The following is a 27,285-nucleotide window of genomic DNA, read 5'->3' as shown; positions in this document are numbered from 1 at the left end:
GACAAAGAACTTCCAAGGATAGTGGTCCATTCCACAAAGAAACCTCCAACAAGGACTCCAGAGACCCCTGGATCCTCAAGTCCTGCCCACTCTGCACCAGATGCCCACAGCCCGAGTCCAGGTCCAGGTGGCCCACATGACCAGAGAGTACGCAGGTGATTTTGACCTCAAGTCCACCCTGGATTGACCCCTGCTGGCCACCAAGACAACATATGCAGCCTGGATCCAGAAGACTCCCCTTGAACACAGCTGGATCCTGTGAGGATACCAGACACCTAAAAGTACCCCTGCACCTGTGGCCCCCTGGCCTTGGGGAACCCAGCAGTCAGTCCATCGACATCCAGAGGATCCTCAACTTACCTGTCCAGCTGTTGGTCGTCTTCAACCAACCCCCTGGACCAAGCCTGTAGCCTCTTTGTAATCCCAGAGTTCCTCATTGAACAGCATTGGGCGCCTGATGCTGTGTTTGCACCCTGTACCCAGCTGCCCCTGTGCCGCTGAGGGTGTGTGTTTGGTGCTTACCTGTGCACCCCCCCTTCCCACTGCCCCCCCCCCCAGTGCTGAATGAAAGTACCAGAGGTACCGTTTATAAGGGACATAGAGGCACTAAAGGGACCTGGCCAATTGGGGTTCAGGTCACCAGGTGTCTTGTTTTGGGGAAGAAACACTGGCACTGAAGTCCTGGACAGCAGGAACCCAGTGCACTTCATTCAAAGTTGCATCAAAAAACAGGCAAAAAATGGGGGGGCACTGCAGCCATAACCCAGCTTCCTACAGAAAGCACACTTGTTATTTGGTGTAAATCTGTTAGTAGTTTGAGACATTAAAGGAAATCCAAATTTGTCAAAGTCATTGGAGTAGAAGTGAGAAAAAAGCATCACGCCACATTTCAGGATGCCCATGTAAGCTGCATGTACATACAATCAAGGTAAGTGGAACGCATTTACACAGCAATCAGGAGAATCTGGCGTAGAAATTAGCACACTCCTGGTCCAAGGATTCCAGCGCCCAGCCAGGGACTGGCATCTCAGTGCTAAGTGCCTTTCAGAGGGCAGAGGCCTATCAGGGACTAGATCTTGGCCGGCCGGTACGCCTGGCATGTGAACACCCGTGGCCCTTGGTATTTCAGAGACCCCGTCTCATTCTGCAGCGAAATGATAAACCTTCATTGGGAGGGAGAAAAAAAATCAATTGCAGGCTCATTGAAGGGCGGTAAACCTTAACCCTTTATTGATCCGCCATTGATAAACGGCCTAAAACGGTGCCAGTGTGGACACTGCGGGCAGCTTGCCAAGTCTGGCAAATCTACAGAGAAGAATCCATCATCGATTTATTTTCTTAATGAGGTGAAGCGCCGGCAGGTTATTAACTCTTGATGATCTCATGGAGTGCACGCGCCTCAGTGCCATGGCTGCCAAGTGACCGACAGGCAGCACTCGGCGCACTCGACAAACTATTTTTGCATCAAAACACAATATTAGTCACTGAACGTGATACTCTAAATGCGGGAGCCTTCGACAGCCCGCCCGGCGCGGGTCCTTTCTCTACTGCGCACTTCTGAGAGCGAGGCCTGGTCCTGTGCACGCGAGGGCGGCTGGCACGCGCGCCAGGCTCATAAGGACCTCTCTTCATTACCACCTTTTACAGCCATTACCAAGCGTGCTAGGCACCCAGGCACTATGTTTTTACAACTTAATGAGAAGAAACATTGTCTTTTTCCACAGCTCCGTCTCCCCTCTCAAGGCTGTGAAATAACAAGGTTGATTTGGCCGTGATGCTGCTGTGCTTTTGAATTTCTTGGGCCTTGTGGTAGACGCGCTCCTTTTTAGCGGATGGCCGCCATTAGGCCAGGGCCAGCATTTTACGAGGAATAACCAGCAGTGTGCCAGGGCCAGCAAGTTACAGAGGATTACTGTAGTGTTGGGGCCCTAGGCCCTCATGCTACTAGAATAAGTCACACAGACAGTGGCATGGTCGGGAGAACTGGCCCTGGGCACGTGCGCCCGGCCCTTTTTATTGCCAGGGTCACCTGACCGGCGACGCCTGTGTTGGGTGGGTGTGGGGTGTGTGTGGGAGGCCAGCCCTCAGCAGAGAGGCTGGCCAAAACACTAGAACGTGTCCAGCAGGACACTACATTCCTCCAAAACTTTGAGGAACAAAAAACAAAGTCCAACCTGCAAGAGAAAAACACAGTAACAAAAACACCACCATCAGTCTCTCGGCCTCAAGAAGGCAGGCCGCAGGATTGCCGTGGGCAGGTGCAGCTGGAAGCACCCGGATCCTTCTGCATGAGTTCATGATTTAACCAGTCACAGCCGGGCACGAACACAGTGTGGAAGAAATCCGGACTCTGACAGTCAGATGGTTGGACAAGTGTCCACTGATGCACCGTGCTTCAGTCCTGTGGGCACTCGTGGCGAGGCTGGTGGCGTTTACAGTTCAATTTGTTCAAATAGGGCGTGTCATTCGAATTGGGTGTGTCATTCGAATTGGGTGCATCACCCGAATTGGGTGCATCACGAGCGTTGGTGGAGTCTACTGTGAATCTGCTTGCCGAGACATCCTGGCTTCACGAAGGCCAATCCCTTGAAGACGGATGACATCTGTGATGGCGTGAGGTCCTCCTCTGAAGCCTTTGTATGTTCTGACCCTCTGATGGCAGAGCTGGTTCCAGACCACCTCTCGGTTTTGGATTCTTCACTATGGAACTTCCTCGAGGCCCTTTCGATGGGTTTGCCACGGGATTGGCATGGACTGTGCTGGGCTGCGTGTGGGCCATCTGCCGGCCGCTGCAGGCTCTCCGACAGGAGCCATGATCAAATCATTCGCACAACCACAAGGTGGCTGTTCCGTGGTCAGGGCGCTTGCCGACATGGTTCAGGTGCATGCGGGCTTTCAGACGGTCTCAGGGCAATTGTCTATCACGTTGCCAGGAGGGTGTCTAGTTGGTGTCATGTTAATTCACTGAAGACAGTCTTGGTGTGCTGTGACCTGTTGGGAGTCTCCATTGCACAGCCCTGTCTGTCTCTTTGACTTAATCGGTGGGGTAATGTCCAGTCCTCTCTCAAGCTTGAGAGGCCCCTTGTCTGGGTTGTCACGGGACTGCTTGTGGTCTGCGCTGGGGCTGCTTGTGTGCCACATAGGGCAGCTGCAAGACCTCCTAGGAGCCACTGCCTGGTCGCTCGTGCACTTACAGGGGTAGATGGGTCTAGGTCACGACTTGCTCTTGTCACCGAGAGCAGGATACAGACAGGGCGAGCAGTTGGTCATTGGTTGACTGGTTCTTCAGAGCATTAACGCAGAGGTGTAGGACTCCAGTCTGGTTGTTTAACTGCTCCTTTGATGGATACCGTGATGCACATGGCAATGATGGTGCTTGCCATTCGGAGACCTGGACGACAAGTGATGTTGCTGGAGTGAGGGTGATTAGAGGGACTTCGCCATAGCTAGTGCAGTCTTTCTTTTCCTCATGTGCAGATGCTGGCAGTGATGCCATCTGCTTTAAGCAGCCGGTGACTTGGACGGTCACACTGTGAAGCGTGGGGCAAGTAGGCGGTTCACGCATGGCGTCTTACGTTTGGTACTCTCGCTGAGCTGTCTCCAGTGACGTCCCCGCACCCCTGTGGCGGTCTTGTCTGTGGGTGCACTCTTTCTTTGTTGCATGAGTCCTCCAACTCTCCACCCTGTTGATCTTCCATTCTTGTTCTTCTGTGGTCGTCAGGTGTTGCAGTGTGACAGGTGATGTCACACAATCTTCTTTCTTCCTTCTTCATAGCATGGTGCTGCGCCACGCTTTCTTCTCCTTTGTTGTGTGGACCTTTAGAAGGTCCTGTCCTGTCCAAGAACTAGGCATTTCTCAGTGTTGCTGGGTGGCATCGTGCCACTTGGGGTGTGCGACTCTCCTCTTGCCTGTTGCGAGCCACTGCCGACTCCGTCTTGAGGCAGTGTGGGGGAAGACACTCCTTGTGCGACTCTCCTCTTGCCTGTTGCGAGTCACTGCCGACTCCGTCTTGAGGCAGTGTGGGGGAGGACACTCCTTGCTGAGTCTCTGGTCCGTTGCAGGGCAGTGACGGAGGGTCACTTTCTTTTCCGCTTCCTCTTCACTTGAGGGCGCAGTGCTTGCGCCCCAAGGCAGTGCTTTCTTGGCACTGGGTCTTGCTTGAACCTGCGTGTGCTTTGCAGGGTTGGTCGCTTCTGATGACCTTCTGTGTGATGGGCCAACGGTGGCCATCTTGTGTTGCTGAAAGGCTGGCTGGCACGGCCTCTTGTCCTGTGCGTTACGTCACGCTCTCGGGTGCTCTCTCCAATTTCGCAGGCGCTGCCTTAGTCGTCACGTTCTCTGGCACAGGTCTCTGCGCATGTGACATAGTCTCTTTTCTGGGCGTCCTATGATAACGCCTGGCATGTCCCTTTCTTGTCCTGTGGTGATGTCCATCACTTCTGGGGCATGTGGCGTTCTTTCGGCGGTGGCAGCAGACACCCGCCAGGGGCTGCGCAGTCCATGCGCGCTCTCCTCGTGCCTCACGTGGCACTTGCGTTCATTTCTCGCCGTTGCAGCTTGGCTGGGACAGCTGCAGTCCTCTCTGTCCCTGTGCAGCGTTGTTCACGTCGTTGTCATCTTGTGTGCCGTTTCCGTCTTCTGCGCCATTTTGCTCCGCAGGCGCGCTGTTAGTCTTGTGCAGTCACTCTCTTGGGTGTTGCTCTAGACTTTCTTTTGACAAAGCTGTTTTTTTTTCACTTTAAAATAGAAAAGGGTGCAGTACCGACTTTGGCCACTGGATGCCAGTAGTGCACTTCTTTTCTTCAACTTGAAAGACAGTCTTCCTCCTACCGGCCTCGTTTGTTTTGAGGCAGATGCCGGTGAAACCATGCTGCTGAGGAGTTCTTCAGGCTGGTGGGGGTTTTTGCTGGTGTCTGGAGCGGCAGGTAAGTGCCATTTTTCTTCTTTTGTGCTTTTCTGTCTTTTTTTTTTCCCTGTTACTGTAGAACAAAACATAACCTTCTGGTGACGGGGTACTTTGGGCAGTTCAAAAGTTCTGAGTGAGTGTGTCAGTAGCTTTTCGTTTTTTTTTTTTTTCACAGCCTCCTGGTGACATGTGGGCACATGCTGTGGGGGTCAGCTCTGTTGGTGCAGGCCGTCGCGGGCCTGTGCTGTAAACCTCCCTGGTATCCCACATGGGATAAGGGGATCCTCGGGCACTCTGCTTCTTTGGTGCGTGCCAGCACCATTTTCATTATGCGGGCCGCATTTCAGCATTTCATTCAGAACCAGACGAAGGTGTGGGGGCGGCCCGGGGCTTTTTTTCTACTTGGTGCGTGTCTGCACCATGGTCATTCACTGTTTTTGGTGCGTGTCTGCACCGACGCATCCTAAATTGTTTTCGGTGCGTGTCTGCACCAATGTCTCCTGTGACCACGCAGCAGCTGGGGGGCGGCTCTGGGCACTTTGTTTCTTCGGGTGCAGGTCAGCACCTCTTGATCGGATCACTTGTATGGAGGGGCAGCCCTGGGCACGGCACTTTGATTTCCGGTGCGAGGCAGCACCGTTGCGCTTTCTTGCTAGCGGCGGCCGCAGCCGGGTTGGCAGCGCTGCGGGCCGCTTTGTAGCGCACTATGACCCTCCTCTTCACAGCGCGACTGCAGCATTATTTAAAAGGAACAGGAGAGAGGGGAAAACGGCCCGGTTGCTTTCTCCCTTCTCTTGGTGCACGATCGCACCATGTTTTTCACACGTGGCCGCAGCACGACGGCACACGCTGCGGACCGCATTCCTTTCTTAGGGGCGGGGTCGACCGGCCCCAGTCGCGGTTTGGCACCCTGTTTCACACAATGCGCGGCCACGCTTCGGCCGACACGGGGATCACCTCGCGCCTCATTTACGGCGACCGCATCCGTATTGGCAGTGCTGCGGCGCACTGTTGGCTTACTGTTTTCTTGTTGGCGCACAGCACCAGGGCGCTGCCTCTTTTGCATAGAGGGGTGGCAGGATAGCCCCCAGGTCGTGTGCTGGTGGGGCTGAGACTACGCCGGCCTTCTCCCCCCAGCACAACGTAGAAGATGCTCCTTGCCACGTGGGATCGGACCCACTCGTCGCCAATGTAGTGTTGGGGCCCTAGGCCCTCATGCTACTAGAATAAGTCACACAGACACAGTGGCATGGTCGGGAGAACTGGCCCTGGGCACGTGCGCCCGGCCCTTTTTATTGCCAGGGTCACCTGACCGGTGACGCCTGTGTTGGGTGGGTCTGTGTAGGAGGCCAGCCCTCAGCAGAGAGGCTGGCCAAAACACTAGAACGTGTCCAGCAGGACACTACAGATTACCACCAATGAGGTCCAGCATGTTACCAGTAATGACTGCCAGGACCGGCATGTTATCAGGGAGTACCTCCGTTGCCAAACACACAAAAGTTGACGGAGGAATGTGCTACAAAAGTGTGAGGCCACACGCACTCGAAATAACCCTCGGAAAGCCGGCGAGTAGTAACATCCACGTAACTTAGGGCCATATGTACGAACACATTTTCCCCATAGACACAGAATGGGCAAAACTGCTTGCTACATCTGGCCCTTATTTCCCTTATCCATACGTTAACATCAGGTCCAAAATAACGACTCGCAAGCGACAATCTCCCCTCCTTAGATATACAATCCCCCGGTTTGAATCACCAGCTCCTCAAGCTCACCCCACCATTTGAGCCGCACACATTCAAATTAAATGACAAACGCCATCAAGGAAATCCCGAAAAGCAAATCAAAGCAGCCAGAAAAACGATTCCCAAGCTAAAATAAACAAATCTGCTACAACATTATCAAGTCTCGTGTTATGTCAATTTCAATGGTTTGTAGTTGCAGTACTCAAGGATGTACATGTCTATGCCTCGGAAAAGGCAAGGATGGGCAGGGAGGAGGGGTATGGGGCAGTGAAAAAGTTCCTTGTAAGTCCTAGCAGTCCATGGAAAATTTTGAAAACAAAGTGTCAATTTTTTGGATAGAGGAGGAACAAAGGTGAAACACTGATCTAATCGTATACTTTGAGACTCCGGTTAACCAGTTGAGAAAAGGACATTTCAGGTCTGTGGAAAGGGGTGATCTGAGTGTCCATGGGATGTGAATCCATCAGTACTTAATGTTACTATGTGCTATGGGACACATCGTTTGAGCATTGACACTGATCCACCCTCTTAAAGTGGTGCTTGGATGTACCATATTTATCCCCAATGACTCCTGGACATGCCCTAGCCAATGGGGTAAAATTCACTGGGGCCCACCTTACCCACCTTGGGCATTTTCAAGATGGCTAAAGGCTTCAGCCACACTCCACTTGAGCACTAAAGGGTGTGCATGCATGTGTGGGAGGACGAGGAGGTGATACTATGGTAAGTCTAGTGTCCTCATCTAAAACTGAAGTCCAGTTTGAAGCAGCCACTGTATGCACAACAAAAATCAGACAGGAGCCCAGTAGGACAAAAGCAGGGTCTTTCAGCAACCAAACTGTGGGCTTACTATTGCTTTGGGATCTTTTTTATCTCACTTTAAAGTTTTACGGAAAGCCAGCAGACCAGTCAAGCAGAATTTGACACTCATGCAGGATCTGACAGTTTAGTGTCAAAAAGGATTCCCCCATACCCCATCCCGAAGATTCTACGGACTTTGGAGCAATCATCTCTGCCCTTTAAGGTCAACCTTTTTTTTGTTTTGGGGAGGCATTTCACATTTATTCAGGGATAATTACAGATGGGGAAAAGCTGGAGAGCCAATGCAAATTAACCTTCTGGTATCTAGGACAGGGAAAGGTAACTCTTAAAGTTACTTTTTCTTAATATTTATTAACTACCAGACTTCACAATTGAATTGTATTTTGAATACCTACCAAAAATAGTTCAATTATATTTTCTACTGGTCCCTTTCCAGAGATTCAATATTAGTATTTAACATTATTTCCCAGTGTCTCTCTGTGGGTCAGCCAGCCTTCCTACAGTGAAAATAGATTTTGGGTGTTAGTTACTGCAAGGACATGTTAACATTAAATGTCTACTTGTCCTACTGTTACATACTATGCACTCTGCCTTCTGGGCTACAAGGCCTAAGTTAATATTTAAAAGGAAGGTTTTTACTTCTCAAAGAGGCTTACTTTGAGTGGTTGAATTGATTTTTTGCACTGCTACAGTCAGGGTACAATGGTAGGTCTGAGGCCACATGTGCGCTGACACTGTAGTGAATAGGCCAAAATGTGCTGCACTCCACAAAGGCATTTAATTTCCAGGCCCTGTGTACACCTTGTACCATATTCTAGGATCTTATAGGCAAATTAAATATACCAATTCAAAGAATACCAATTCAATCATGTTTAAAGGGGAGCACACGAGCTTTACTACTAAATAGCAGGGATAAAGTGCACTAAGCTCTAAGCCCAGCAAAAATATAGGCGCCAGCAAATAAGTGACAAATAATCTGGAATGACCAAGCAGAAAAAGGTGGATTTCCCTCATTCAATATTTCAGTACCTAAAGCAGATTTTCAACAATTTTTCTCTGCATGGTTTGGGAACATTACAGAGACCAGTAGCCCTGGACGATTTCTCCAATACCCTTTTTAGGAATGTGTTTATTCAGATTCTGTTTTTAACACACAAAATGCTGTCCCACCCAGATATATTCTGGCAGGCTGGGCTGCTGAAATCTGAAAAGAAAAAAAGTATAGTATGGTAATTATCAGAAAACTCAGAATCCCATCTGTTTTCATAGGGCATGGAATTTAACTCCTAGGCAATAAGCATGGCCTACTTTTGGGACTGTTCTCTGCTAGGTATCAGTCTGCGTGCTGAATGGGACGAGGATTTACCAGGCCCCTTGCAAAACAGCATTTTGCCTACGGAAGTATTCCTCAAAGAAAGAAAAAGGCAAGGTTTGTGGGGCCATGTTGGTACTTTAGTCCCAGTTGTAACCTCTTACTATTTCATCCCAAAGGTTACAAAGTTACAAAGCGATGTATGTTTAATTCAATGTTATCTGTAGCTAGGCTTGTTCTGTATAGGAACACATGAAATATTTTCGAGTCTTAAGTCTGTTAATTAGGAGTACCGACTAAAATAAGAAAAAAAGGAGCATCTATCTCACACAGGGCTGTTGAGAGATACTGGAATCTTCTAGCCAATGAGACTGGACAGTCTGCTGAAAAGGACCTTAAAAATATTTCAGGATGCTTGCAGCGGCTTGGGGGTAGCAAGCCAGACAGGATGAGCAAGAATAAACACTTGGCCTGAGGCACAAAGCTTTCAAGGACTTCCTGGTCCTCAGCACAGACATTTGACTCGCACCAGGGGCGGCTGGTGTTGAGCGTGATGGGCGTCGCCCTGCCACCCCTGTGAACAATCAAAAGGAGCACCTAGCAGCTGAAGACAAATTAAAGTTTCTGCTCAGTCAGAAAGTGTTCAGAATTATTTTTTCTTTTTTTTGAGGGGGGATGAAATCATGGCATTCTGCGCATGCACTGCCTGGGAAAAATGTCCCTTGCCCTGGAACCAGAAACCAGGGCAGTGATGTCAGTGGTGGGTGTGGTGGATTTTATCGCTATGTATATGGTTTAAGTTTGGGTGTTAAAAACAATAGCCAAGGGTGTATTAAGCAAAAGGGCTGGGAGTGGGACTGGTTGAAGGGTGCAATGTTTGAGTGGGTGTGGCTTCAATGCCGTCTGCCTCCGTCATGCTGCCCAAGAACTTGTGTCATGGTTACTGATAGGTGGACTGGGGCCTGAAGGAGGAGTGCAGCGGCCCCCTTCCAGGTTAACTAAAGCCGGTACCATGTGACATTGGTTCAAGGTTCTGCGTTTATTTTAGTCAGGGCATGCAATTTGTAAGTTCCAGTTACCGTGTTGCTTTTGAGTCCTCCTTTCGTTATTTTCTTGTTGGAACTCAGAAGTTTGCAGTTTTCCAGTTACACAATTTACCAGAACCTACCAGTCCTGCCCATGTCCGGGCTGAAGCTGGTTGCTGTGGGCAGAAGGACAGAAGGGATCCCCAAGCAGGAAAGGATCAGGCACTGGTTTAATCACCCTGGGCCCTAACAGCAACGTCTATGCCAAATGTAAGTCGGTCTCTGGCTGCCAACAGTGCCCATTAAACCACTCCTTGCCAATGTGTTGGTGAGAACACTCACATGTCTCCTGGACTTCTTACACTGCTAGAGTAATGAAGGTGAGCTCCCAGTCTGGAGCGAGTGTGGACTACAGACTCGAGCGTCCTGTTGCCATGCCAGGCTTGTGAGTGCTACGAAGTGGAGGCCTTTCTAAGGAAAGGGAGGGCTGATTGTACACTGAGCAGTATGCATTAGAGGTGGGCGACTTTAACCAAGAATGTATTGTAATGGTGTGTTTAGCAGAGAACACCGACATTCATTCATCTGTCACTGTTTGAAAAGTAACATAGAATGGGGTAAAAACAGAGCTAAATGCTACTGCAGGGTACTACGGTGGCATGCCTTTGTAGGTGGGTTACAACAAACAGCACTACAAACTAGCAGCACATTTACAACATTGGGCAAGGTGCGGCTTTGGGAGTGCTGTGCATGACCTAAAACTATGACCATATGTAATATGCACTGGCACGTGCAAGCCAGGCTGAGCATAGATTTGCATTTGGGGTGAGGCTGAGTCACATCCATCACAGTCCAGTATGGAGAAACAGAAGTCAGAAATGAAATCACAATAGAGCTAGAAGGCCAGTCATCTGCGAACTCTGGCATTCTAAAGCTATTGTGACCAGCGTTCTTGTGAATTGAACTTGGGCAGAAATCATGCCTTCTTTTCACGCGATAGAAAGTGCATCTTTGATCATTTACTCCACTAAAGCGTTGCAGCTATCCATGGGCAGCCAGTGCTGTGGCACCGGAGTCCATAACTTTAAAAATGGAGCTGTGTTTACTATGGAAACAAGGTCTGTTGAGGCATATTCCTATGCAGTAGGTCCATGGCACCAACCCAAGCCACCCCGAGTGTAATTTATTGCTTTTCACTACTGTTACCCCAAGAAGAGGAGAGTCTCCAGTAGCTTTATGCATCTGTCCTAGCTTTAGACCTGGCGCTGGACGTTGCAGTGATCGGCCTCCTACTCCTGGGGCCCAGGCCTCTCCCACTGGATAGGAATCTCAGTCCAATGTTAGAATTGAAAGGTTTATATTGTTCCAGCCTATCTCACTAATTGAGGCACTTTATGCCCCTTCGTGTCAGCTGAATATTGGTGGTTCATGTAAGACCAGGGCATAATCTGAACGATACAAAGGAGGCTGCTTGTTCCCATGCATGGGGTCTGTGAGATGGCGTAAAGCAACTATCCAACAGACCAAAGTGGACTGAAGAACCTCATCTGGATGACATCACTGCATACAGTGCAACCTTCTAACCACATGGGGACGGGAAGGAGCAACAACATAAGACACTAACTGGCCGCACCAAGCACAGAGGGTACTCACATGCATATCATCTCACCATCAAACAAAATACGCTAAACACACAGGAAAGGGTCCGTGAAGCATTACATTTATTGAGGCATTAAACAACCCAACATTCCACGGGCTAGTTTCACCCATTGCTGCATCGCTAATAACCAAGAAATAGGGGTTCTAGGGCGGAGTTTCACTGTTGATGATTTCTGCTTGGAGTTGGATCCAAAGGGATGCTTCCTTTCAAAGGGAAGAGACAAAGCAACCCCCTGCGCATCAATATCACGCAAGTATGCACGGGGAGGGGGACGGAGCTGTACCAGGTGCATTATCACATCACAAACATTCTGATGGCATTTAGCAAGGGATAAAGGACCCTCAAGTGCCCTATGTCTCTCAGTGAAAGGCACTTTATACACAAGTATTAGGAGAGTAGGGCTTCATTTAGAGAAAGTTGTAAAATGATTTTCATAAAATAGTTTGTAAAAAGCGATTGTGTTGACTGCATTGTCTTCAGACAATGTTTTGTGCACTAAGACAGCTGACACGATGGGATTGGAGCACGCCTTGTTGGTGTGTGCGTTGTAGGAACTGTTGAGGAAATGACTGAATGTGGGCATAGGTGAATGAATAAATAAATGAAGAATCTTCTGTGGCACAGCACCGTAGACTGAAAGAACTCTGATACACTGTCCATTAAAATATCTGTAGATGAGAATGAAACTTGTGCCATGCTTTGTTACAGTGGCCTCGGTGACTAACAGGCGCTTGGTGTGGTGTTGCGCAGTCGTCCGGTCTCCGCAGAGTGGGTGGTGTTCTCTCAGTCACTTGAGTGTGCTGTGGTCTGGATTAATGAATCAGTGGACCGGTTGATGGGAGGTCTTGTGTGGAGCATCGACTTCCTCTCTGGTGCCTCTTTGGCTAGAATGGCGACTTCAATATGCAGAGAGATCTGGGATGATGCTATTATTGGAGAGATTGGGCGGACCCTGGAGGGGTGATTGTCAGCCTCTGGGTCGTGCAGTACTGCAATTGTAGGTTGTGCAATTCACCAGTTAAACCTTTTTTTCCCAAAATTTTCTTGCAGGGTGAGAACACCCCCATCCCCACACCCTCCGTTCGTGCTCGCTCACTGGGCTTGCTCGGGCATTACACACCTATCTAAAAATTGCCCACCGCTTTTAAATTCCACCACCAGCCACCACTGCCACACACCCCACCATTCGGGACCTTTATAACCGGTAAATGGCCGAAATGGCCTCTCCATGATCCTGGACCTCAAATGGACTGACTGTTCGCTATGGAGGTTTCTCCACTGACATTCTGCAATGTCATTCTTTGAAAAGTACGTTTTCATTCCTCGCAGTGGGGAATATTTCGGCCGCTTCGAGAACATTCAGAGAGGGCTGTATGTTTCAGAAACCGACAGAACTCTACACCTTCAGGTAGAATGAATTTGGGCTCCGGATGCTGTCGGATCCAGACGAGCTCCTTCGGGGTGCACAATTGCCGCATTTAATGCTTCGACACCCGAGCCATTCCCTCGGATTACACAGACTATTATCAAGGCTCAAACTTCAGACAGGAATGGGCCACTTGGGTTACACCAATGTTACACTGTAGCATCAATCCGCCACTCACATTTTATTGGCGCACTTCTCAGAAGACAAAAGAAATAAAATACCAACATTTGTGTGTTTTTTGCACTTGTATATAGGGCGAACTGACCCGAAGGTACTGGAGCGCTTTACATGAGCAGCATACAAGGGCACATTCATTTGTTGATTTTAAGGTTCAGGAAGATATAGTGACTGCCTAGAATTAGAGAATGTGGCACCGAGGCGCCGCCACATCCTCTCCCCGAATGTGAATACGCGCCCCTTAGTCTCCCATATGTCACAGATACTAGTATTGGGCTGAAGGGGGCGCCCCTGAAGAACTGGGCGGGTCCCAGAAAGGTCAGAAGCCCCGCATGTGCCACAAAGGCTGCAGCGACGTTTGCTACACCCCAGTGGGTGCTGCAGCACTCCCTGCACCCCAGGTTCCTGCACCCTTGGGGGCAAGTACATTCGTCTCCAAGAAACCCCATGATTTCATGCATCTACCTGCCTCCAAACTAGCAGCTCGCGCAAGCTCCCATCACACGCCAAATGAGAACCGGCCTAGGAAGCCACCGCCAACTTCCCCCACACAGAACAGGAGCAAGAGGAGAACATGAACTAAGCTTCCATCTTACAGACACCAAGTCTGCTCCCCTCACACAGAACAGATGCAAGAGGAGAACATGAACTAAGCTTCCATCTCACAGACACCAAGGCTCCTCCCCTCACACAGAACAGATGCAAGAGGAGAACATGAACTAAGCTTCCATCTTACAGACACCAAGGCTCCTCCCCTCACACAGAACAGGTGCAAGAGGAGAACATGAACTAACCTTCCATCTTACAGACACAAAGTCTACTCCCCTCACACATAGGGACAATGCCTGAGCAATGATAAAGGCAGCAACAACATCTGGCTATCCTAACCAGGAAGGCTCAAACAGCTGGGATTCTAGACGCAGGATGTAAGTGGGCCGGGTCCCTCCAGTCTCCGACCAAGAAGTAATTAAGAATTGATATGGGACTGTATTTATGTCCCTAACCTTAATGGCATAAAACACTGGTCAATTTTCGAACAATGAACATAAAGTTTAGGTAAACCATGTCAGTGATTTGGTTTCTTTTTAGATTTCATGTTTTAGTGTTCGCTATTTCCTGGATGCGGAGCTGTTTTCGTATAGCACATCACAGTTCTATGCCGCATACTTAGAACTGAGTCGCCTCCAGGTGTTTATAACGGGCCACAATTGAGAGCTCAGGGGCTGAGGCTGAAAGTTTCTCACAGTGCCCGTCAGCAGGGCGAAAAGGTGTTCAGAGTAAGTGGGCATCCAATTAACTGGCTCTCTGCAGGGCGCACAGAGCAGTGGGCACACATTTCACTTGCAGCTGTGATTCTGTACAAGCGTGTGGAGGAGGTGCACAGTTGTCAAAATATTGACAAGGTGAAAATAAAGTGAAGGAGATGCAAGAAGTGCATTCAGAAGAGAGTGAAAAGAGGGTGCTGAAGAGGAAAGATGAAGTGTTCGAAATGGAGATGGACAAGCTGTGGGGAAAAGAAGGGGCGTCGTGTTTAACAGAGGGAACCTAACATGCGTGATTGAGACGCTCAAAAGTCCACTAGCCCCTCCACAAGCCTCAGTAATGTTTAAAAACCCGTCAATTTCAGAATTAAATTATTCTCAATATTAATCATTAAAAAAACCCCATTGTTTTTCATTTATCTTAAACAGCTAACAACCACTGACAAAGCCAAAGGTCCTGGCTGGTTTTAGGTATCGGTCAGTTGTTGCGTTGTAGATCTGGATGTGGTAAAGCACAGCTAGGAACCAAAGTGCTGTGATAGTGGCACACTATGGGAACCACAGAATCTAATTTATGTGTTTACACCACACCCTTAAATATAGGCCACGCCCCTTTTAGGCCCCACCCTCTCCCAAACACACCCTTTTCATCTCACCTAAAGCCCTGCCACGGACAGAGCTGGGCCACAGCCTTAAGATAGTCCAGTCAAGAGTTGGGCCAAAGGACTCTCTCCAATAGTGAAACGTGAGACCACCCAAGTGTATCTAGCCTGCTACACCAGGAAGACACTTGTGAGAGAGACTGCACGCGAGAGCTACGGAAAGGAAGGTGCCAACTCTATGGACATTTCACTTTAGAGTACTTCCAGGGCACGGCTAGACATATTTCCGCTGTGTAAAAATGCTTCTTAACTGAAGACATCTACAGTGTGTTTTACAGGTGAGAATTTAATGCCCTGAGCCTTGGACTTTTTTTGTTTTGTTTTTGCAATCTACCACTGAGCGATCGTGTCCTTGAATGGTCACTGCCTGGTGCCAGTGACTTCTTTATACGCCACACTATAGGGTAATCTGCATAATTTAGGGAATTTTACGATATGCTTAATTCCTGAAATTATGCAATCTTGCATAGTTACATGCTGTTTGCTGTAAACGTTTAGAGTGGATGCGCAACTCGCAGAAAAAAATTACTGCAAGCGTACAGGAGCAGCATAACACGAGTGTCTGCTTTTATTGAAAGACCTTGGCATTAAAAATGGACATGATGCATTTCATCCTAAAATGAAGTGTAACATTACGGATTTGCATTTCAGGTAATTATGCCTAACTTCATGTAATTGACATTATGTCACATGAACGTACGAAAGCAAACACGCTCTCAACTGTATGGTACATACGGTTTCAGATTAACCTTGATATGACCCCATGCAGAAGCCTAAATACATGACATTGTACGGAGCACAAATCCTGCTGGAACCTGTCCTCATTGATGAGCCAGGCCTTTGCTCCAGACAGTCGCCTTTTCTTCTGTTCTTGGGTATTCACTAGCATTTGGGCTCCAAAGACCAGTTTGCAAGTTGGGTACTCCTTCCAGGTCTCCCTCAGCTCCTCCCCCCTTTTAGAATAACCAACTGCTGAGATCTATATATAGTCATATGGTAAACTGATGTTAGACTAATCTTGCTTGGTGCATGTAAAGCACCCGTTGCCCTCCCCACGCAGAAGCCTACAGCAGAAACAGCTTTTATTCACTTAATTCGGGTTAGCTAATTACAGGGAGTGCAGAATTATTAGGCAAGTTGTATTTTTGAGGATTAATTTTATTATTGAACAACAACCATGTTCTCAATGAACCCAAAAAACTCATTAATATCAAAGCTGAATATTTTTGGAAGTAGTTTTTAGTTTGTTTTTAGTTTTAGCTATGTTAGGGGGATATCTGTGTGTGCAGGTGACTATTACTGTGCATAATTATTAGGCAACTTAACAAAAAAAAAATATATACCCATTTCAATTATTTATTATTACCAGTGAAACCAATATAACATCTCAACATTCACAAATATACATTTCTGACATTCAAAAACAAAACAAAAACAAATCAGTGACCAATATAGCCACCTTTCTTTGCAAGGACACTCAAAAGCCTGCCATCCATGGATTCTGTCAGTGTTTTGATCTGTTCACCATCAACATTGCGTGCAGCAGCAACCACAGCCTCCCAGACACTGTTCAGAGCGGTGTACTGTTTTCCCTCCTTGTAAACCTCACATTTGATGATGGACCACAGGTTCTCAATGGGGTTCAGATCAGGTGAACAAGGAGGCCATGTCATTAGATTTCCTTCTTTTATACCCTTTCTTGCCAGCCACGCTGTGGAGTACTTGGACGCGTGTGCTGGAGCATTGTCCTGCATGAAAATCATGTTTTTCTTGAAGGATGCAGACTTCTTCCTGTACCACTGCTTGAAGAAGGTGTCTTCCAGGAACTGGCAGTAGGACTGGGAGTTGAGCTCGACTCCATCCTCAACCCGAAAAGGCCCCACAAGCTCATCTTTGATGATACCAGCCCAAACCAGTACTCCACCTCCACCTTGCTGGCGTCTGAGTCGGACTGGAGCTCTCTGCCCTTTACCAATCCAGCCACGGGCCCATCCATCTGACCCATCAAGACTCACTCTCATTTCATCAGTCCATAAAACCTTAGAAAAATCAGTCTTGAGATATTCATTGGCCCAGTCTTGACGTTTCAGCTTGTGTGTCTTGTTCAGTGGTGGTCGTCTTTCAGCCTTTCTTACCTTGGCCATGTCTCTGAGTATTGCACACCTTGTGCTTTTGGGCACTCCAGTGATGTTGCAGCTCTGAAATATGGCCAAACTGGTAGCAAGTGGCATTGTGGCAGCTGCACGCTTGACTTTTCTCAGTTCATGGGCAGTTATTTTGCGCCTTGGTTTTTCCACACGCTTCTTGCGACCCTGTTGACTATTTTGAATGAAACGCTTAATTGTTCGATGATCACGCTTCAGAAGCTTTGCAATTTTAAGAGTGCTGCATCCCTCTGCAAGATATCTCACTATTTTTGACTTTTCGGAGCCTGTCAAGTCCTTCTTTTGACCCATTTTGCCAAAGGAAAGGAAGTTGCCTAATAATTATGCACACCCGATATAGGGTGTTGATGTCATTAGACCACACCCCTTCTCATTACAGAGATGCACATCACCTAATATGCTTAATTGGTAGTAGGCTTTCGAGCCTATACAGCTTGGAGTAAGACAACATGCATAAAGAGGATGATGTGGTCAAAATACTAATTTGCCTAATAATTCTGCACTCCCTGTAGTAAAACACTTCCTCCTGGTACAGTTCACTTTTCCTTCATCATCTGGGAGCTGAGCCCATGCAGACATTGGATTCTGTGCTGGTGCGGTGGGACAGGTTCTCATCTTGGTGCCAACGTCTAAAGCAACACCACTTCCAAAGCCACCAGGTCTTGCTTTTGGTCATATTGGCTTTACCAATGCTGAACAGCAGTGGCACCCTACTTTTTGAATTCTGTGGACCCCCACCTTATCAATACTGGAACCCAGGGACCCCCACTGAATCATGATTGGAATCTGGGGACTCCCCAGTGAATCATGACTGAAAGCTGGGGGCCTAACCTGTTAAAAATATTACATTCTCTAAGCAGTCGCGGACCCCCCCGGACCACAGCTTAGAAACCACTGCTGTACAGCATCCCCAGTGATGCGCAGCATGGATACAAATACAAACTGAAAAAAGGTGCCATGTTTCGGCTTTTGTGTAATTTTATAAGGTGCGAAACACATGCAAATGCCTTCAAAATGACGCAAGACACTTTTTTTTACAGAGTTGGATTGGTAAACAAAGATAAACACTTGTGCTACATAAATGCTGGAAGGAGGAAGCAAAACGTAGGATGGGGAGGAGAAGCAATGGACAAGAGTATGAGGGTGGGGGGGACAACATGGAGGGAGGGGGTGAGAAGGCGAAGTGAGCAACGTGGGGCAGGTAGGGAGAAGCACAGGTGAGTGCAATATAGAGTAGGAGAAACACACTGATGACAGCAACTCTGATTGTGGAGGGAGAGAAGTTCATGAGGGAAGACAGCTAGAAAAGAAATGCACTGAGTGCTTAGCCCAAAAGAAAAAAGTATTGCGTGAAAAGCAAGCCGTGGAATCAAAAGCCAAGAATTAAAGAATAACCTCTCCACACCAAGGGGACGGGGCCTACAAGACAAAAAACAAAACTACAGCTCCCCAGGTATTATGAATCCGCATAGATCAAGTCATTAAGTCACTATGAAAATTGTGGAAGAATACATTACAAAAAATCTCATTTAATAAAAAAAATAACATTTCATGTGGTTGAAGAGTTGCATATTGTTTATAAGACAATACATAGCTTCCAACTGTGTGTCCTGAAAAGATCGTGGATTCATTTCTTATTTCACGTTAAAGTTTTTGAAATAAAGGACAGATGCCTATTCACCTCTGAATGATGAGCAATAAAAAAAGCTATAAGCCATATTAGACGTATGTTGTTTACATGTAATTTTCAGCTTATGCACAAATTGAATACATTAAATGTTTTTGCAGGTTTTTCTATCTTTGCAGTGTTCACAGTACCTTTATGTACCGACCTATGCAGATTTCAAAATACCTTGAGGAGTTGTAGTTTTGTGTTGTGAAGCATAGAAACGAGCCAATCAAAGATAGTAAAGTGTCTATGTTCCATAGAAGAGAAACCCGGGATTGACAAGCTAGGACCCGAAAATAATGCAGGCAGAGGAGTGATAGAAGGCCAGCCTAAGTTAAGCAGAGGGTGGGCTCCTAGCCCCTGTATGTTCTAGGGAAGCCTATAATGTTTCACAACCAGACAGCTGCACTACCCGATAGGCTCAACCAAAAGTGGCCTCTTGCAAGTTATAGTATCTGCACTGGAGATGGGCTGATGGGGCCTGGAGACTTGTGAAAGTGGGAGTGTGACTTGGCGAGGGCTGAGAACGCTGGGATGGTCCCTTGGACCAAGAAAGAGTTGGAGAAGGAGTGAAAGCGTGTCTGCGTACTATGTCTGGGAACAGGTGGCTCCTTGGGCTACTGGGAGAAGAGGAATCCTGGGTCCGAGGGGAGCTGTTCAGTACCTGGCATTGAATGGCAGCTGGGGGTGGTGTTGGTTGCTCAGAGTTGGAGGGAAGAGATTGTGGGACTCATGGATTGACGGCAGTGTGGTTTGTTAGGTCGGGTCAGTGACGAGAAGCTGGGGCTCCTCATGTTGAGGACGGTTCAGATGCCCATGCTGGATTCCATAGGCGCCAGGCTATAAGGGCCTGTGGGGCTAGGGTCCCACCATTATTTATAACAAAAGCGACCTTTTTCATTTAGATAGGTGTTACTTTTAATATATTAAAGCTACTACCATTTAATATGTGGAAAATATGGAGCGGACTTAGAATAGAGGAAATAACTTGGACTTGTTCTTTCCATGTGTTCACTTGTGGTACTCATTGTGTTTTGGGTAGTGCTCAGTCAGAAATCCTCTCAGAACACTCATAAAAACATTCGGAAGCTTCAGGGATCCTGCATGTGGTTTATACATGGAAATATACATTACAAATCAGATTAATCGGCTTAAACAATATACACTGCAAAGTTTTTACTTTAGTCACGACTTCAAAGGAGGGCGTGAGGAAGCTGTGAGACCTTTGCACGAAGTGACATTGTTCCCCATTACTTATGCTATTCTCCCACCACATATAATTTTAGTCAAACAAAAAGTAAGCAAACTAAGTTAGTTTAGTCAAATCAAAAGGTCTTGCCTAAAGCCAGAACTAAAAATAGGTGGGAGGCTAGCATAAAGAATGTGCAACAATGTTACTTCATCTTACAAAGATCTGCTGTTGTCATTCACGTTTTAATTCCACTAACTACAAGATAAAGCATGGAGCTGTGGGTCAGCTCACTTCAGCTACTGGCCAACTTCACCGAGTAAGGCAGTCTGCTCTCCGCAAGGAACGAATCTGCACATTAAGTAGTTCCTTTTGTGCAAGGAACAACTAAAGCAATGTATAATATTTGAGATCAAAAAGTATGTTTGTTTTTAACCAATTGTATTTTGTATTGGTCTGGTAGCTCGCTCAATAAGACATTTTTACAAAAATCATCGCAATACAAGACAAAGCCAAAAGGCTCGAAGCCAACACCCAACCTATTGACTTTGCAATTTTTTTTTTTTTTTAAAGTGTTCCCTGATTTGTGGGTTCAAGGGAAGTTTGCTTATCTAGAGCTGTTTGGGTGGTATTATACAAAAGGAATAAATGAGTACCTTAGTGAGGAGAAACCTGTGCATCAGCTTAATTCCGACAATGGGTCTATGAGTGAGCGTTAAATGAGAGAGTTGGTAACTTACCTCGATGAAGCAGCTTCTCTGACCTAGGCCCCATCAATCTATAAAACCTGGATCCTGTGCTGTGTCTAGTGCCTGCAGGGGGTGACTTTGGAGGTTAGGATATCTCTGGCAGACATTCTAAGATAAAGTGGGCATTGCCCAGGGCACCCACCTTTCAAGGCACTTGGAAAGTTAACTTTCTCTCTATTCTATTGCTCCATCTAAAACTCCGTCCCTCTCTGCCTACCTCTACCTCTGACAATCTCTACCTCGCGTCATCTTAAAAATGTACGGAATCACGGGTAATCAATATTTTAACTGTTTTAAAGTAATCCTGTTAAAGTTTATTAAATAATATAGTATTTTTGGGCTTCATACGGGCTCGAGTTACCTGGAAATGGGTATTAAAATCAAAATTTGTTCCATACAGCACCTCCTAAAATAGGTCTTGCCTGTGTCCCCACAATCCCTCAGACTACATTGCTCGCTGGCACCTGGAGGATTGCTGCCATGTACACAGGAGGCAGGCGCTTGGACACTCCTTGGCTGTGAGCCACCTGGGCAAGCCCTGGCTCTGACTCGGCTTTTCTTTGGCCAGTGCCCTTCTGTTTACTTGGGTCAGTTTCCCAGTCTAGGCGCTGTGCCACCCCCTGCACCTACTGGCAGTAGGCAGGTCGGAGCTAAATGTCCTGCCTGACCTCTGCCAGTGCAGACAGGCCGAAAAACTCTGTTTGGGGGTGGGGGCAGGGGCATGGTACATCAGTCCAGCAGCCCCCTCCTAAACGATCTGTGTGCCTTGCAATGCTTTGATCCTACGGTCAATCCTAGACTGGGAGCCATACAGGAAAAAGCTAGTAGGGCTGTGGTGGTCAGCCAAGTCAGGCTCACCTGACAGAAAAGCTTCTCTGCAGAGAACAAGCACTGGCAAAGCCAACAGATCTCACCTATGCCAGAGGTATTGGCTTTGCCAATGTGCTTGAGCCATGTTGAACTCCAGCGTTGTTGCTGTTCCGCATGGCTAAAAGTTAGTGTTGTAGAGTAGAGTGTCAGAGCAAAGTGTCTGGACTCAGAGAGGCTTTGAGTAGGGTGGAGTAGCAGGGTAGAGGTGAGCAGCGTAGTGTCGTGGGATAGAGTGGAGTGCTGTGTATGGTGTGGTTGTGCACTCCATTACACACAACACTATCAATTGAAATGGCCATTACATTTGCACATTCACCTTTACTGATAAAACTATAAAGCGCATAAACAGTGTGTGGAAATGGCATCACCTAGTGTATTGATTTGTTTTGATCATATTAAAATATTTGTTCCCAGCATACTTCAGAATTACAAAAACGTGGCTCGTTTGTGTTTTCCTTAGTCTGATATATTCTGAAATATGTTTACAGTTCATTTACAGACATTTAAATTTTGTCGTCTGACTTAGAAGCCAGAGAAAGAAAAGTAAATGGCAAGTTCATTCTGGGGCAAGCTAGGAACAAAACTTAAAGGCCTGTTTCCGGAAAGCGAGCAGCTGTGGAAGAATGCAAGAAACAGGCTATGCTCCAGAAGGGACAAGGACATGTTGGACAGCCTAAACCAAAGAAAGCCAGCAAATGGACAGCAAGGACATATGAATTACAAACCACAAAGCCAATGGTAAGCAATGGGCAGAATGCATTCTTAGGTCAGCTTTCAGAATGCTCTCCAGACGTCTTTAGCAACTAGACAGCTGCCCTGTCTGGTAGACTTTGACCTAAAAAGACCAAGGAAGGGAGTCACTTTCACATCAGTTGTGTCTGAATTGTAAGTCACCCTCCCTGCCACACCAATCCTTGAAGTGGCTGGCTTGTACCATTCTAACAGACGGGGGCTAACAGGTTTTGGGCCACTACTCGGCTAGAAAAAAACAATGAGAAACAATTCTGCTTATCGATTGTGTTAAAATGTCATGGATAGTAGTACATATGCTTTGCATCCATTCCTTTAAAAAAATAACCCCACTTGTGATCTAAGTAGCACCCGATGCACCAAATACCAACTCCTTCTCCATCAAGGGAGTTAGTAGCCTGGTTAAAAAAATGTGTCTGGCTGGTTCAGTGGCACCATTGGCTGCCTATCACATCAGCAAAGCCCACCGGGTTCCCCCTCCCCCCCCCCCCCATTTACTGAACTGCTGCAAAACTGCAATCTTGGCATTATGGCAGACTGTGCGCCAGGTGGGCGGATTACTGTAGAACTGTTATTTTGGCTTCTTCTTTGCACCATAATGCTCAATAGTGCAAAGTTGACTGTGCTTTAAACAGGGATATATTTATGCAGAATACAAATTCAAAAGTTGTTTATTTTTTTTTTGTACGTGAATCCGTTCTTTAAAAAGACTATTAAAAAAAAAAAGCCACAATTTGGAAATATTTGCTAATTGTATGCCAAAATGAGACTTGATGAATTCAATCCATCCATGAAAAACTTCTACATTTTGGCATAAAATTAAGAAATGTTTGTATAATGAATTGTTTACGAATTTCACTTTAAAGTGTACTTTTAATAAGAAAATTAGACTTCTGAAAAGTTTTATGAAAAGACACATTGTTATACTGGTCAGCACTGCCAACAGACGCAGTGACAGGGTAGATTCATGACAATACAGCGCTATGTAATTCTCTGTTAACCTACTGTAACATATGGCGCAAACAAGTCCAATATAACATTGCCCCACCTGTTTCCAGGCGAGCGAGACTAGAACCACCTGGTGCATATTCAGGGTCCAGTTCTCCTTCTGGAGCCCTGCTTCCTCTCACACGGCTATTGCATCTTTCATGCACCTTTCCACAAGTGTCTCTCTGATGGAGGATAACCTTCGATTCAGGGATGACAGTGAGGGGTTTGGGCTGAGGGCAGGTGGGCAGAGGCTTGTCAAAATCCTAAGTGGCCAGTCAGAGAGCGTTGTGTGCATAAACTTTAATCAAGATATCTCAGAGTGGACAATAGAGTTCTTCTGGGTCTCTGCATGCCAATGTGTACGACTATCCTAAATAAAAACCAGTGTAGGCAAGTACTTCTGATCTGAAGCTATCTGCATTCTTCTGTTAATGTGTTTTCCAGCTCTGAGCTGTCATAGTCCAAAGACTTGGGCATTTTAATTTAGAAATAAAAATCTTAGCACGTAGCAAATGTGCCCATGAAATTCGCTGCTCAGTGACAGGGACTCCTTCACCGACAGCTGATACAGTTGCCAATTTACTTCTGAAAAGTGTTCCCTGTCTCCCACAAGCAAAGCACCGCAGTAGTTATGGTGCATGACATGGAAACACCTACCATATAGGATCAAAACGAAGGCAACACATTTCCAGCCACACACCATAAGTGATGTGGTGTGGTGTGCTACCTATAGGTACTTGAAGGAGGGGAGCGGGGGGAGCGGCAGTATCCCCAAAATAAGCAGGATGGAACTCTTAATGCGGTGAATACGCACTAAAGACTAGTTTACATTTTTCTTTTGTCTTGTCACATTTGCTTTGTGTTCAAAGAGAGGTCAAATGCCAGTCTAGTCTTCTGATAAACTGCTTCTTATTCTTTTAATTTGAAGACTGTGCTTACTTTTTTCTTACTGGAAAGTGTGAGGACTTTGTAAAGTGAATTGTGTGACACAAAGGGAAGGATGTAGGTAGTTGTTTCCTTCTACCACATAAAAAGTTAAATACTCATACCTTGGGGTCGAGTTCGCGTTATATAAAACTGCAAAAAAAAAAAAAAAAAAAAAGACTTTGCTGCGGATTAAATGCTCGTGGTGCAGGCTATCCGCACTACTGCTTCAACAAGATTAATTATTTGAAGTCATTTGATATACACCCTGAAACTGCCGCCGCTTCCCAATTGCCCCCCCCCCCCCCCCCCCCCCGCTTTCTCAGTCCAGGTTTCTGCACCTAGCCGCATCGAACGTTATTTGACTGACCTTTGACCCCTTCAGTGGGTCGTTCTGACCCCGGCCCCAATCATATTATTCTCACTACAGATAACTGCAGCGGGTCTGGCCTGAGCCCCTCAGCAATGGCAGATAAAGAATACACCCTTGAAGAGCAGGCCCACTGGACTGATAACTGTGCCCTCCACAGGCACACCCTCTCTAGTCAGCTGCCGGGGCGTAACAAGTGCCCCTGCAGCCCCTCCCCCGGGGGGAAAGGGGCCGGGGGGGGGGGGGGGGGGGGCAAGCTCCAGGGGGGGGGGGGGGGCTTTAGCGCAGCACCTGGCCTGAGTGAGTCCGAAGGCTGTCAACCAGTCAACCAGGCCACGCCCACACTTACCTGCACGCACCAAAAACCAGACCGTGTTGGGGCTGCTAACAGGACTTTGCAGGCACACTCCTGAAGCCCACAGCCGTGGTTCCGAGAAGGTTTCTCTACAGGGTGACCAGATGTTGAGAAGACGAGCATAGGCAAAGCCAATAGGTTTTGCCTATGCAATAGCTATTGACTTTGTAAGTGTTTTCGTAGGTCTTCACTGCTCCACATATAGATTAAAACAATAGATATACAAGCAAATGAAATACATATGCAACAGCGCTGCAGCGCCTTTATAGTGCGAGTTCTTCAATAAAAAGTGTGCTCATGGGCATTTCAGACTTCAGAGAGATCCTTACTTTTGAGCTGTAATGATTTTTTTTTAAGTAAGCGACCTTTAAGTTTGTGATCTGAAACCTAAACATTGTTTTCGGTTTCCCGAGTTACAATAAACAGACTTTAGTGCCCTACACGTAATCAGCATGGTAGTGTTTAGTTTATTTATCACATAGCCGTGAAATATAAATATAGCTGCATGTCAAGTACTTGGTATGAATGCGAGGAAATAAAAAATATACACAATTACACGGGAAAAGGTGCTTTATGGAATACAGAGATTGTGGAAACACTGCGTCAAGTCACATTCTTTTTGCAGTTTTAAATAGTGTAAACTTGACCCGTAGGTATTGGAGCTTGTTAGAAATGGGGTTCCTGGTGGGCTAGGGTAGGCACCTCAGCTAGGCAGGACCCACCACTCTAGTCAGGGCTAGGGAGCTACACACGTAAGATAACTCCTGCTCACCCCCCTGGTAGCTTGGCACGAGCAGTCAGGCTGATCCCAGAGGCAATGTGTAAAGCGTTTACACAGCGCAAGCGCGCACACACACACACACACACACACACACACACACACACACACGTGACAATACACCACAAAGAAAACTCCACAAGTTATATACAAATATACTGTATTGTATAAAACATTAGACTAACATGACATGCATCAGTAATACTGTATGAAACAGACACTTGTCAGACCATCGTCATCATGAATGCAAAATAAGAAAAATTCCCATGTTGCATAGGTCATGTAAAACCATAGAAACCACACTCTCCCTATGCGTGAATTGGAAATCCTAAAATATGCCAATTATCCTAGCGGGCCAATAATGAGCTAGGAATACGGCATATACAATGAGCACCGGAAATCCAAGGGAAAAATGCATTGTTTACAGGAATCACCATAAATGCCTTCTAGGCGAAGGCCACAGCGCTTTTGCGCTCCTCTTAGATGGTATACGGTACAGGTCACACTCCGTCAGGTGTGGGAGCGCCTGCGAGCCTCAGAGTAAACATGGTAATTTCTATGGCCAGGTCTTTATGTGCTGGAGTAGCCTCGTGCCATTCCAGGGACCTTTTTACAGGTTATCTTGGAAGCAAAAGACCAACAACTGCCCCCAAGGTATGAGTTCAAGCAGGGGGTTAGGAGCGAGGAACACTTCGTAACAAGTTGCAGGGGGACCCTCTTTCTGGGTCCCCCGCGTGGAATAACTAAGGGCAGCTGACGTGGTTGTGCAGTGCATCTGCGGCTCTTGGAGAATGTCTGCTGCGTGGTATCTGCAAAGGTTCGGCGGGGCTGGGGCCCGTAGCTCCACCCAGTGGCCTTACTTGACGAGGGAAGTCGCTCTCCAACGACCACTGGGACAGCACCCTGCGGTGCAGATTCCTTCTTCCCACCCGGAGCAGTCACGGGGCTGGTTGGAAGGCATGCCAGGCCGCTTGGTGATGGCCCACGCGGAGGCAGTTCTGGTCTGCCACACAGATGCAGAAGCAGTGGATCCGGCAGGAGGGGAAATCCAAGCGCCCTCTGTGCGCAGAGATCAGAGCCACAAGAGGAAGCGACCTCTGCGCATGGAGCACTCAGTACTAAGCACAAAATAGCCAGCGCTCCTCATGCGCTGGGGTTCCTGAGGGGCACTTCATAGGGATAAAAGGTGAGGTGGGCAGGTGGGCCAGCATGCAAGGAAGCAACTCCGATGGCGGTCTCCCCTTGTCCCACAGTCCTCCAGCAATGCAGTGCCTGGTTGCGAGCCCCACACAGTACCTGGGCAGAATGGTGTTAGGAAGTAGCTGGCAGCAAGGCAACACACAGAAAGGTAATCCAAATGAGTCCAGGGGCCACACAGCAGGCACGAGGCAGCAGGGCAACGAAAGAAGAACAGTCCAAATGAGTCCTTTGTGCAGTTCAGCAGTCCCTCTGACAGAGGCTCAGTCCCAGTTCTGTAA

General features: G+C 47.3%; 1 protein-coding gene across 3 annotated transcripts in view; it reads right to left on the bottom strand.

The window, feature by feature from the left end:
* COX4I2 (cytochrome c oxidase subunit 4I2) overlaps positions 1-27,285 on the bottom strand; it is a 162,391-nt gene that overhangs the window by 94,035 nt on the left and 41,071 nt on the right. Inside the window, exon 2 of one of the 3 annotated variants that reach the window (XM_069243349.1) lies at positions 25,024-25,230. The exons of the other annotated variants lie outside the window; for them this stretch is intronic. Within the exon in view, the coding sequence (XP_069099450.1) occupies positions 25,024-25,152 (129 nt within the window). The 5' untranslated portion in view covers positions 25,153-25,230. The remainder of the gene's footprint in view (positions 1-25,023; positions 25,231-27,285) is intronic. 3 annotated transcript variants of the gene reach the window in all.

The sequence above is a fragment of the Pleurodeles waltl genome, chromosome 7 (genome assembly GCF_031143425.1).
Source record: "Pleurodeles waltl isolate 20211129_DDA chromosome 7, aPleWal1.hap1.20221129, whole genome shotgun sequence".
Classification (NCBI taxonomy): domain Eukaryota; kingdom Metazoa; phylum Chordata; class Amphibia; order Caudata; family Salamandridae; genus Pleurodeles; species Pleurodeles waltl.
Note: the sequence above shows the minus strand (reverse complement) of the source record. Positions and strands in the feature narration are given on the sequence as shown.